This window comes from Musca vetustissima, unplaced genomic scaffold, assembly GCF_032173495.1.
Source record: "Musca vetustissima isolate MV318-11 ecotype Yass unplaced genomic scaffold, APGP_CSIRO_Mvet_v1 utg443531, whole genome shotgun sequence".
Lineage (NCBI taxonomy): Eukaryota > Metazoa > Arthropoda > Insecta > Diptera > Muscidae > Musca > Musca vetustissima.
In genome coordinates, this window is record NW_026872750.1 from 1 (window position 1) to 13,743 (window position 13,743).

The window sequence follows — 13,743 nt, forward strand, 5'->3', positions numbered from 1 at the left end:
GCGGAAACCCCTAATCGATTTATATTGCTGTGTATGTATTTCAAACGCCGTACTTCAATTGACTTTATGTTAATTTGATCGAAAAATCACCGTTTAAAAATATTAAATAATAAAAATCATAAATTAATCAACAACATATTTTTGATATTGGAAAAACAAATGAAGTGGCAATGCTGTGCACAACGAAAAAAAAGTACCTGAATTCATACATTTCGTATTGAAAACTATACACCGACTTACAAAACAATTTTCAAATTTTAATTATATTTAGCTTTATTTAAGATATTTACTTGTAGGATGTTTGGTATTGAAAACATTAATTTAAATAATCCACACCTTCTATGGATCCTTAAAAATATATTATTCAAAAAATCCTAGACCTATTGGTCCTACACCCACCTTTAAGGGAACCCCCGCCCCCCTTCCTCGATTTTTTATTTTTAAGATTTTAAATGGGCTGGTAAATGAATATTAATGCTTGTTAAGGTTTGTAACTTGGCAAATATATATTTGAAGATTTAAAAAGGAAGAAAAATAATTTACCAAAATTTTTTGTTGTTGTTTTGTTGTTGTTTTTTGGGTTCAAAGAAAAGTCCTTATTTTCGATGGCGGGCATGATAACTCCTCACTGGAACATCGGAATCCGAAAATTCCAACTGTGTTAGAAAGAGGACATGTCTGGCTCTCGTATGAACTAGGATTATTGACTTCGCACAACAATTAACAAAATGGCGGAACTTTGAAAATTTTTTTTATGGAAAACCCCCTTTTTTTACCACAAACTAAGTTAAAAAATAAGGAAGATCTTCCCCGATTGGCTTTATCCTAGTTCATACGAGAGCTACACACTCCCAGAGAAACGTGTCAAAATTTGATACCGATTGGATTACTAGTTTTTGAGTTATCGTGCCCGCCATTCGTTTTGAGAAAAACGCGTTTAAAGTTTGAGAAGCCCTTTAGCCGTCACTTGATGCTGACACAATAAATCGGCTATATCTTCAAGAGTTCTTGAGATTTTTACTTGAAATTTTGTAGGAACATTCTAGAATTAGAGTAGATTCGAATTAAATCAAAAAAAATTTTGACACCGAGAATGGGGGGGGGGGTCCCCTTAAGTATACCGATCGTCATATCTCAACTAGCTGGGTAGATCTAGACATGTGTGTCCGTCCGTCCGTCCCTCTGTCAATTATAATTTGTAAACACGATACAGGCCACAGTTATGGACCAATCTTCACGAATGTAGGATTGGTTTCGGCCAATGAAGACCCCTATTGTTTTTGGTAAAGATCGGTTAATATTTAGGGGATGAAATGGAGCAAATATTTAATTTTTTCGGGTTTTCTGGTCACTCCAGAGGCCGCAATTGTGGTCGGAACATCGCGAAATTTTACATGGAGAAGGGGATCGGGCCAAAGATTAAACATGCCTGCTTTCATAAAGATCCGTCAATATTTAGCGGGTCAAATGGACCATGACTTTTGTGTGAAAAATTACAAAATTTTTATTCTGGGGCGTATATACTTGCTCCTGAAGGACATATACCCGAGAAGTTGATGGTATATCCAAGAAGAGGTGCTGACCTTCAAATTGATACCAAACATATGGCTGCATGTACTCTGATGTGGGAGTTATACGTAATTAGGTAATAGTAATACTATGTGCATAGTATTACTATTACTCCATTAGAGGATGGAAATGTCGCGCTGTTGTACACGAACTTCCGATTATGGTCAAGGACGACGCCTATAGTTTTCGGTGAAGTTGAGATTTCATTCAGGGACTGCAATCAACCGAAAACTTTAATTTTGTCAGATTTTCTAGCCGCTCTAGAGGCAATTATTATATGCAGAACATTACATCTTTTACAAGGTGAAGGGGATCTGACCAAGTACTTAGAGCGGCTGTTTAAATGATGATCGGTCAATATTCCGAGGGTCAAATCAACCAAAACCTAAAGTGAAAATTTTTTTATTTTATGGCGTAAAAATTCACTTCAAGAAAAAAAATCGGAAAATATGCCAGGGTTAAAAAGTGAAGTTGTTGATCTATAATCGGTAAAAAGGGTGCAAAAATCTCAAAATATTGCCCAGTTTCAGAATATAGAACCGCAGATAGTTAGAGTTCCGTAGTAGTTGTATAGGGTATCATATGGTCGGCCCCGTCCGACTATACTGCTCCGCTCACTGGTTTGATATATAGAGCTGGAGGATTTTTCTTATATGTAGGGCAGTTCGGAAAGTTCTTAGCCTAGCACAAAAAGCGCAGTATAAACAGAAAAAATTTAAGTGCCTTGGAAACTTTCATCTCTGTTATGAACGCACGTTAAATTTTGTTTCCATCTGGCAATTTCTTCATATAGAAACAGGTTTTCAAAAAAGACGCAGCCGCAATTTTTTACAATGGAAAAAATAGAAATGCATGCTTTCATTGTAAAAAAAATCGGATGCGTATTTTGAAATACCTGTTTTTATATGAAGGAGTTACCAGATCGAAACAAAATTTAACATATGTTCATAACAGAGATGGACGTTTCCAAAACACTTAACTTTTTTCTGTTTATAACGTGCTTTTTGGCTAGTCTAACAATTTTCCGTTTGATTCAAGTGAAAATAGGGAAAATGGGCGCTGTAGAGCAATTTAGCCCAAATTCGAGCTAGAACCACATGCAAAAAAAACCGACTATATGATACCCTTCACCACTTTGGGTATATTCTACATATGTATCCTAACAGACGTCACGTTTTTGTTATATATCTATATCTGAACCGACTCCAGGAAAACTTGCCAGATACTAATTTATACTACGTATGAGTACCTTGTGTCAATCGGCCTAGCTATGGATCTTTTCACGAAGCTTAGCAACATCATTCACTACCCTATACCAAAATTCGTGCAAATCGAAAGATATATAGGGACTTTAGTGCACCAATTACATAAAATCGGATGAAAATATATATGGGAGCTATATCTAAATCTGAACCGATTGTCACGAAACTTAGCACACATCATTCTAGATTTAATTCAGTACGCTATGCCAAATTTCGTGCAAATCGAATGATTTTCAGAGACTTTGGTGCACCAATTACCTAAAATCGGATGAAAATATATATGGTAGCAATATCTGAATCTGAACCGATTTTCACGAAACTTTGCACACAACATTCTAGACCTAATTCATTACTCTGTGCCAAAATTCGTGCAAATGAAAATACTTCAATGGACTTTAGTGGACTATTTACCTAAAATCGGGCGAAGCTATACGTGGGAGCTATATCTAAATCTGAACCGATTTTCACGAAACCTTAACACACATCATTCCAGTCCTAATTCATTACGCTGTGCCAAATTTCGTACAAATCGAAAGATATATATAGGGACTTTGGCGCCCCATTTACCTTAAATCGGACGAAAATATATATGGAAGCTATATTTAAATCTGAACCGATTTTCCCCAATTTCAATAGGGTTCGTCCTTGGGCCAAATAAATGAGCGGTGCCAAATTTCATCCAATTCTAATCAAAAATGCGACCTGTTCTTTGTTTCCAATTTAACATCTACAGACGGACGGACTGACAGACAGATGGAAGGACGTACGGACAGATGGACGGACATGCATAAATCGACTCAGAAAGTGATTCTATGCATATTCTCAAAAGGAACCATGGGTCTATCTCGATTATATTTGCTTGTTACAAACATATGCACAAAGACATAATACCCTGTACCACATTGTGGTGAAGGGTATAAAAATCCATTCCATGAAAAAGTATTCTTTAAAAAATCCACGCCTTCTTTGGATCTCTGAAAAATATTCTTAAAAAAATCCACGCCTTCTTTGGATCTCTGAAAAATATTCTTTAAAAAATTCACGCCTTGTTTGGATCTCTGAAAAAAATGTTTTTTTTTTTTTTAATCCACGCCCTCTATCCGTGAAAAAATATTCTTTAAAAAATCCACGTTTTTTACGGTCTGCATCGATTATACCATAGAGTTATGGTGGAGGGTATAAAAATATGAGTTTCTAGTGGGGTTGAATTTGTGTTATCCTCTCCTAAATTGTAAAATAGTGTAATTACAAATTCCTCATTTGCTGAATACTATATTTTAAGCATTCAATAATTTCCATATATTTCTCAAATGGTTTCAATCAATTGATAATTGTTGTCGCCAAAAAGCGATCTTTAGTACTCCGAACGCCATCAACTCGATTGTATGAAATATTATCAATAAATCGGATCAAAACAGATTCAGGTTATCAAAATTGGCCCCAAAAAGACAACTCCGACACATAACCTAGAACATGTAAAATATACGTGAAATAGGCTATGCATGTGTGGGTGTTACACACAAATGCACTTCTGCATTTTAATTCCCCTGCCAAGGGGAAAATAAACTCTAGAACAAAACAAAAAATCGCAACTAAAAAGAAGTTGTATGGAAATTTTGAAGAAAAAAAGTGTTACAACAAAATTTAAAACCCCATTTCTCACACACAAAAAAAAACTTTGCCAGTGTGTAAAAAATATACAAAAAACAATTCCACAAAGAAAATTATTCAAAAAAAGTTACAAAAATGCCAACACAAAATTTATTTATGAAAAAACAAGCAATGACAAATAAGACGACAAAACTAACTTGAGAGAAACGTTTGTGGAATTTTAATGTCGCGACAAATGAGAAATATTTGTAAAATGACAACGACGACTCCCTCAACTCCGCCTCCTCCTCCTCCTCTATCACTCAAAGCCCTCGAGCAAACCACAGTTTGAAGTGGTGGTGTGGTCGTGGTGTCTCGTTTATAAATTCTGTGTTTAAAGTTTAAGAATCAATCAAAGTGGGGAAAACATTAAAATAAAAATAAAAACTTACAATAAAACCAACAATAAAAGTGCAAAACTAATTGAAAACAGACCTTAAACAAGACACAAAAAATCGGAGTCACACTGGCAAGTGGCGCATGTGCAGTGAGGCAACTGCGTGCTCCAGACAAAGTGAAAAATAAAATTAATAAAAATTGTGAATTGAAAAAAAAATGTGTTAAAATAAAAAAATAAAATAATTTACCTTCCTCTTTTCACACCAACAGTGTTTAACTATTTTTGTTTTAATAAATAATAAAATATCAATCCACCTACATTTATAAATTTTACGAAGTGAAGGCCAAAATAAAAAGTAATATTGTGTTAACTTAATATTGAGTCAGCTCGTCAAAATGAAATTTTGAAATCTCCTGTGATCTGTAAACAATTAAGTATTGAATAAAAATTCTATTGAATTAATTTTGAATGAAATCAAGTGTCATTGAATCATCCTCATCATCATCGACAGCATCGCCATCATCATCGTTGTCTGCCGTGTAGCAGCAGCAGCAGCACAAACAGCATTGTTGCAACAGACATTGTCAACATGGTGCAAGCCATCGACATTGCTGCCATAACAGGTCACAATGAAATGGTAAATATTTGTATTTGTTTGTGTGCGATTTTGTAATTGTATGTAATTTAATTAATTCGGAAATATATTAAAGGCAAATGAATGAGAAAAAAAATTATAAATAAATATTGTGTGAAAAATAAATATTCTTTAAAAAATCGACGCCTTCTATAGAAGCTTAAAAATATTCTTTAAATCTACGCCTTATATCTATACTAATAAAAGAGTAAAGTGATTGACTGACTGACCGATTTAACGATTCATCAACGTCCACACAAAAACGTCTGAAGCTAGAATCTTGAAATTTTGGGTGAGGGTCACACTTGGTCCAAAGGAGACAGTTAAGGCTGGGTTTTTGGAAATTCGTACTAGAACGGTACGAAAATTATTAACCAGTAAGGAAAGTAGTAAAATCAGACTGGGCCAACTATATGATACCCTTCACCACTATGTATGTATATTGTTTATATGTATCCTAACAATTTCATGACATGTCAATCTATGCTAAAATGAATTTCAATCAGATTTAAGGAAATCGATTTATAGCAAACATGATACCCGTGGCTCAGTATGCCGCACTGTTAAAAATATAATACCAATCAGACACCCGTTCGAAATATATATGGTACGTTGTGCAAAATATCGTGTCAATCGGACAAACATTAGGAGTTTGGTGTACCATATGTGGGACCTATATCTAACTCCGAACCGATATTCTCGAAAAATAGCACAACTCATCCTAGACTCAATTTAGTACGCTATACCAAATATGGTCTAAATCGAAATATATATAGGGATTTTTGTGCGACATTTACATTAAATCGGACGAAAATATATATGTGAACGGAATTTCAGGTTAATCATTATTCTGAACTTAATTTAGTACGCCATGCAAATTTCGTGCAAATCGGAAGATATAAGAGTCTTTAGTACACCATTTACATTAAATCGGTCGAAAATTTATATGGGAGAAATATCTAAATCCGAACCGATTTTCTCGGAACCTAACACCCATCATTCTGGAAAGTTAAGTACGCCATGCCAAATTTCGTGAAAATCGAAGAATATATAGGGACGTTGGTGCACTTTTTCATAAAATCGTACGAAAATATATATGGGAGCTATATCAAAATCTGAACCGATTTTCACGAAACTTAGCACACATCATTCTAGACTTAATTCAATACCGTATGTCAAATTTCGTGCAAATCGAAAGATATATAGGTACCATTTACCTAAAATCGGACGAAAATTAATAAGGAAGGTATATCTAAATCTGTCCCGAATTTCTCGAAAATTAACACACATCATTCTAGGCTCAATTCAGTACTCTCTGCCAAATTTCGTGCAAATCGAAAGATATATAGGGACTTTGATGCACCATTTACCTAAAATCGGACGAAAATATATATGGGAGCTATATCTAAATCTAAACCGATTTTCACGAAACTTAACACACGTCATTCAAGACTCCATTCAGTACACTATACACAATTTCGTGCAAATCGAAAGTTGTATAGGGACTTCGTGACACCATTTACATAAAATCGGACGAAAATATATATGGGAACTATATCTAAATCTGAACCCATTTTCACGAAACTTAGCACACATCATTCTAGACTTAATTCAATGCCGTATGCCAAATTTCGTGCAAATCGAAAGATATATAGGTACCATTTACCTAAAATCGGACGAAAATGAATATGGAAGGTATATCTACATCTGACCCAATATTCTCGCAACTTAACACACATCATTCTAGGCTCAATTCAGTACTCTCTGCCAAATTTCGTGCAAATCGAAAGATATAAAGGGACTTTGATGCACCATTTACCTAAAATCGGACGAAAATATATATTGGAGCTATATCTAAATCTGACTCGATTTTCACGAAACTTAACGCACACCATTCTAGACCAAATTCAGTACGCTATGCCAAATTTCGTGCAAATCGAAAGATATATAGGGACTTTGGTACATCATTTGCCTTAAATCGGACGAAAATATATAAATCGGACGAAACTATATGCGGGAGCTATATCTAAATTTGAACCGATTTTCTCGAAACTTAACATATGTAATTCTAGACTCAATTCAGTGCTCTATACCAAAATTTCGTACAATTCGAAAGATATTTAGGGACTTTGATGCACCATTTACCTATAATCGGACAAAAATATATATGCAAGGTATATCTAAATCTGACTCGATTTTCACGAAACTTAGCACACATCATTCTAGGCTTAATTCAGTAATCTATGCCAAATTTCGTGCAAATCGAGAGATATATAGGGATTTTGGTACACCACTTACATTAAATCGGATGAACATATATATGGGAGCTATATCTTAATCTGACCCGATTGTTTTCGAAACTTGACATACATCATTCAAGACTCTATTCAGTACCCTATGGAAAATTTCGTGCAAATCGAAAGATACATAGGGACATTGGTACACCAATTGACGAAAATATATACGGGAGCTTTATCTAAATCTGAACCGTTTTTCACGAAACTCAGCACACATCATTCTGGACCTAATTCAATACATTATGCCCAATTTCGTGCAAATCGAAAAATATATAGGAACTATGGTACACCATTTACATTAAATCGGACGAAAATATATATGGGAGCTATATCTAAATCTGACCCGATTTTCTTCAATTTCAATAGGATTCTTCCTTGGGCCAAATAAGTGAGCTGTGCCAAATTTCATCCAATTCGGATCATAAATGCCACCTGTACTTTGTTTACAATTTAACATCTACAGACGGACGGACGGACGGACGGACATGCATAAATCGACTTAGAAAGTGATTCTATGCATATTCTCAAAAGGAAAACTGGGTCTATCTCGTTTCCTTTTGCCTGTTACAAATATATGCACAAAGACATAATACCCTGTACCACAGAGTGGTGAAAAAAAATATTCCTGAAAGATATATTATTAAAAAATCAATCCACGCCTTATACTTTTTTTAATATTTTTTTAAATCGTGAATTCTTAAGGACCCTAAAAATCCTGAACATTTTAATGTTAAAAAAACGTTTACTTTCATCACAAATTTAACCTGTTTCGGAATTAATAAAAATATCAATATTCCAACCTTGCTATTGACAACCGAGATTCGAATCAATAGTTCAATGCATTGCAGATCTCTCCAACCAATACCATGTTAAACACACACTTACATATAAACACTCACACAGTTTTGTAAACTATCACATAAACTTCTGGCGAATCTGTCTCATAAAGAAGGATTGCTATTTAATCAAGGACATGTCATATCGTTGAACAAACCGAGTTTTCCCAACTTCAAGGACTTAATGTCAAGATATCTTTAACTTGCCACAGACACACACACACTCATGTGGAGAAAAGGGAGAATTGTGTGAGTAAAATAAATATTAAATTAATAGGAGTGACATATTCACACTGACACTCACACACACACACATAACATACCATGGTAGGGGGAGTCTCATCGACAAATGCACGTGTGAATATTGATGTGTGCGGGAATGTTTGACACTCACACTTTCTCGTATCCCACCAGAAGAAGTCAAAACAATGTATACCGAGGAGAGGAAAAATCCTATTGGAAGTGGCTGAGGGGCGAGGGGTGAGAAAAACAAAGTGGAAAACCTGAAACGTATGTCTGTTTTCTAAGAAGATAAAAGTACTTAACATGGTGACTAAGTAGGCTAGGTGAATATGTGTATATGCATACGTACACACACATTCAAACGAGCCGAACCAGACCAAACTGAAATGAACGAACGAAAGAACCAACCAGCCATCCATCCATCTATTCATCCTTTCAGCCAGCCATCCATCCATTAATCTATCTTCAATATGTCTTCACTTGAATTCCCTTGAACGAAGTTCGTAGCCATGAAGTATGCACCAGAGAGTGTATGTGAGAGTGTTTGTGTGTGAGTGAGAATTTCAACACTGACTGATGCTATTAAATTCATTGATGTGTTGATTGTAGACTGGTGGCCGTCTTAGGTGTAGATAACGCGATATAATCACAAATTCAATATTGTCAACTGTGGCTGACATACACATGTATATGCACACCTCTACATATGTATATGTATTGTGTGTAGCCACTTTGGTGTTACCTAGGTGGCAAAGGTAAAGCGGATTAAATTTTAATTTGTAAATAATTTTTTTTTTTTCTTTTTATTTCTCAGATACTACCTCATGGTAATAACTCACACATACTCACACGCCATGTTTCATTACACCTATGTGGTTCCTTAGACACTTTACGTTTCGTATCGCAATTTGAAAGCCACACATGTAATACAATGTAATATAATAAGAAATTTTGAAACCTCATAGCGGCTTTAGATTCTCTCTCACTATGTTGTAATCATAAAAATAAAATAATTCAACAAAAATTGTAAGAATTTAATGGGTGCTAGATATGTGACCTATAAAAAAGTGAGTCCACTTTCATAACCCCATTAAGACCTGTACGTAAAAGTTAGCTAAGGTCATTAAACACATGTCCGATTTTGATGTGAACAAAATCGCTTACACTTTTATATTGTTATTTGTTCATTTCGTATATCCTGTCGTAATAATCGTATTGCATGATATGTGATTATTATGGTCATCGGTAAACATGTGCCAGTGCTCCTTTTTTTTAAAATGGCATTAAAATCTATTCCGTGACGTTTCGAAATAAATCGCCGTATATTGCAGATTTAAATGAAATGAACACGAAATTGTTATCTTTAAATTGTAAAAATAAAAATATAAATATAAAAAATTTAAGAAAATATATTTTAATTATAGCCAATTTTTTGGGATATAAAGTAGTAGCTATGCGTAAATCAATGCCACCATAAATTCTCAATATTAAATATTCTAAATTAATTCTTCTCAACAAAAATAGTATTAACATTTCTTAAGCATCGAAAAATCATTCTTGCGACGATGCTTAAAAAATATATATATATTTTTTGGTGCACCATTTACTTAAAATCGGTTTCAATAAAACTTTCCACATGTTAGGTTATATAAATTATATAACTTTGGGTCTCTAGTGCACCTTTTACGTAAAATCTGACGAAACTATATATAGGAACTATATCTAAATCTGAACCGATTTCAACAAAACTTGCTGCACGTTATCTCATAATAACTTCAATAAGTTGTGCAATATTCTGTGCTAATCGGACCCACCTGGGGAGTGCGGTGCAGCATTTATATCTAACTTCTAGGTTATACTATGTTCAGTACGAAATATATATGTGGACTTTGGTGTACCATTTACATTAAATCGGACGGAAATGTATATGGGAGCTATATCTAAATTTGGACCGGATTTTAGGAAACTTAACACACATCATTCTAGACCCAATTCGTTATCCTGTGTGATATTTGGAGCAAATCGAAAGATATATAGGGACTCTGCCCTATATATATGGGGACGAAAATATATATGGGAGCTATATCTAAATCCGGACCGATTTCCAGGAAACTTAACACACATCATTCTATGCTGAATTCAGTACGCTGTGCCAAATTTAGTGCTACTCCGAAGATATATAGGTACTCTGCCGCACCATTTACATTAAATCGGACGAAAATATATATGGGTGCTGTATCTAAATCTGACCTGATTTTCACGAAACTTAACATATATCATTCTAGACCTAATTCAGTACGCTATGCCGAATTTCGTGCAAATCGAAAGAAATATAGGGACTTTGGTACACCATTTACGTTAAATCGAACGAAAATATATATATGGGAGCTGTATCTAAATATGGTCCGATTTCCATGAAAGTTAACACACATCATTCTTGACCTTATTCTGTACGCTATGCCAAATTTCGTGCAAATCGAAAGATATATAGGGACTTTGGTACACCATTTTCTTTAAATCGGACGAAACTATATACGGAAGCTATATCTAAATCTGACTCGATTTTCACGAAACTTAACACACATCATTCTAGACCTAATTCAGTACGCTATGCCAAATTTCGTGCAAATCGAAAGACACACTGGGACTTCAGTGCCCCATGTACCTTAAATCGGACGAAACTATATATGGGAGCCATATCTAAATCTGAACCGATTTTTCCAAATTTCAATAGGGTTCGTCCTTGGGCCAAATAAGTGACTTGTGCCACATTTCATCCAAATCGGATCATAAATGCGACCTGTACTTTGATTCTATGCATATTCTCTTATAACAGTCTTTAAAAAATCCACGCCTTATAACAGTCTTTAAAAAATCCACGCCTTATAACAGTCTTTAAAAAATCCACGCCTTATAACAGTCTTTAAAAAATCCACGCCTTATAACAGTCTTTAAAAAATCCACGCCTTATAACAGTCTTTAAAAAATCCACGCCTTATAACAGTCTTTAAAAAATCCACGCCTTATAACAGTCTTTAAAAAATCCACGCCTTATAACAGTCTTTAAAAAATCCACGCCTTATAACAGTCTTTAAAAAATCCACGCCTTATAACAGTCTTTAAAAAATCCACGCCTTATAACAGTCTTTAAGAAATCCTTAAACATATTCTTTAAAAAATCCCCGCCTTAGTAAGTCCTTGAAAAAACATTCTTTAAAAAATCCACGCCTTATTTTGGCCCCTGAAAATATTCTAATAATTAGTATTTAAAGATATAAATTAAAAAAAAATAACTCCCATTTAATTTTGAATACAAATATTTTTAATATTCCCCATCTTTTCTATCTATTTCCAGGACCAAACAAAACATTCCAAACCCTCAACACTGCGTCGCACCCTAAATGCCCTGCGTCAACGTCTAACGAAACGTAATCGTGCCAAACCGCCCGATTGGTTTGTCGAGCGATTCTCCAATAACACAAATGCCGATAAAATCGGCAGAACACCAGCCTCAACACAGGTCAGCACGACCAATGAAAGTACCTCAGCTGAAGCAGATGCGGGACCGGCATGTGAAATACGCGGCTCCAGTAGGCTGTGTAATCGACTGTCAGTCAATCCATCATTGCAGTCACATTATAGGGTAAGTGAGAACACCCTTCTTCGGAATGCTCCGCATTCATTGAAGGAATATTTTTTTTTAACATTTCATCAAATATATTTTTTTATGTTGCTGTTGTTTTCAGTGGCTGGCAGTGGTATCCCTAGCTGTGTTATATAACATCATATTTGTGGTGGGCCGTGCCGTATTTTGGGAAATTAATCACCGTGCAACACCGGTTTGGTATTTCCTTGACTATTTATGTGATTTCATTTATTTGATGGATACGTTGGTGCACATGCATGAAGGTAAGTGGGAGAAAAACATTTTTTATAGCAGGGAAATTGGGAAAATTGGAAAAATTTTAAATTGCGAGAAACTGGAGATTTCCATTGAAGATGAGAGGACATAAAGGGGAAAAATCAAACTCGTCCACTGTGGATAGAGAGGTCTGTCTTCGATTTTTGGAGATGTCTCTCTTCTTTGTATAAAAGAGGTCTCTCTTCTATGGATAGAAGAGGCCTCTCTTCTATTTTTGGAAGATGCCTCTCTTTTATATATAATAGAGGCATCTCGTCCATTATTAGATGAGGTATCTCTCCTGTCGATTTGTATAACTTAAACCGCTTCTTTTCGAAGGTCCTTTACCAATATCCTTGCTTTCGTCCTTTTTGTTATTTTTTTGGGGTTCGAAACAGAAAAAGACAATTTTTCTTTAGAATTCTCAAAACGAAATTTCCCCTTTCAAATGATTTTCAATTCTATTCCCAAACTCAAAAATTATCCTTTGTGTCAAAAACTGCATTGTCTTGCCCGGGTTTACCCCCCAAAAGAAAAAACAAAACATTGTTGCATTTAATATTCCGCACAGTCAGTGGCATAAAAAGTCATTATCTAGATATTTGAAGAAAAGAAAAAAACAACAACAAATACAACTGGAAAAGACAAGACGAACAACGACGACACTAATCACTGGAAGACAACTAAAATGAAGGCATTGTCATGCGGCAAGCTCAAGGACAACAAAAATGGCAAAAAAATAATGACAGAAGACAAACAAAGACAGCATCCTGCTTTCAACCACCACCCCTCCAATCCCAAAAATAAAAATTGGAGGAAAACGAAATTTGATTTCATTGCCACGATTATTGTATTTTGTAAATCGACATTTTAATTTTTTTGTTAAATAAATTTTGCAAACTTTCTTCTCCCCCTTTAGGCTACTTGGACCAGGGACTACTGGTGCGTGATGCCTACAAACTGAGGCGACACTATTTCTCCAACAAAGGCTGGTACATCGATGTGCTGTCA

General features: G+C 34.9%; 1 protein-coding gene across 1 annotated transcript; it reads left to right on the top strand.

Moving 5' to 3' along the window:
• Positions 1–5,397: 5,397 nt before the first annotated feature.
• Positions 5,398–13,720, top strand: LOC133338158 (cyclic nucleotide-gated cation channel subunit A-like; the record flags this gene model as incomplete). The annotated part of the gene is made up of 4 exons (XM_061546342.1): positions 5,398–5,458; positions 12,187–12,474; positions 12,578–12,740; positions 13,652–13,720. Coding segments are annotated over exons 1-4 (568 nt in total), but the record flags the coding sequence as incomplete, so codon positions are not given.
• Positions 13,721–13,743: the final 23 nt, after the last annotated feature.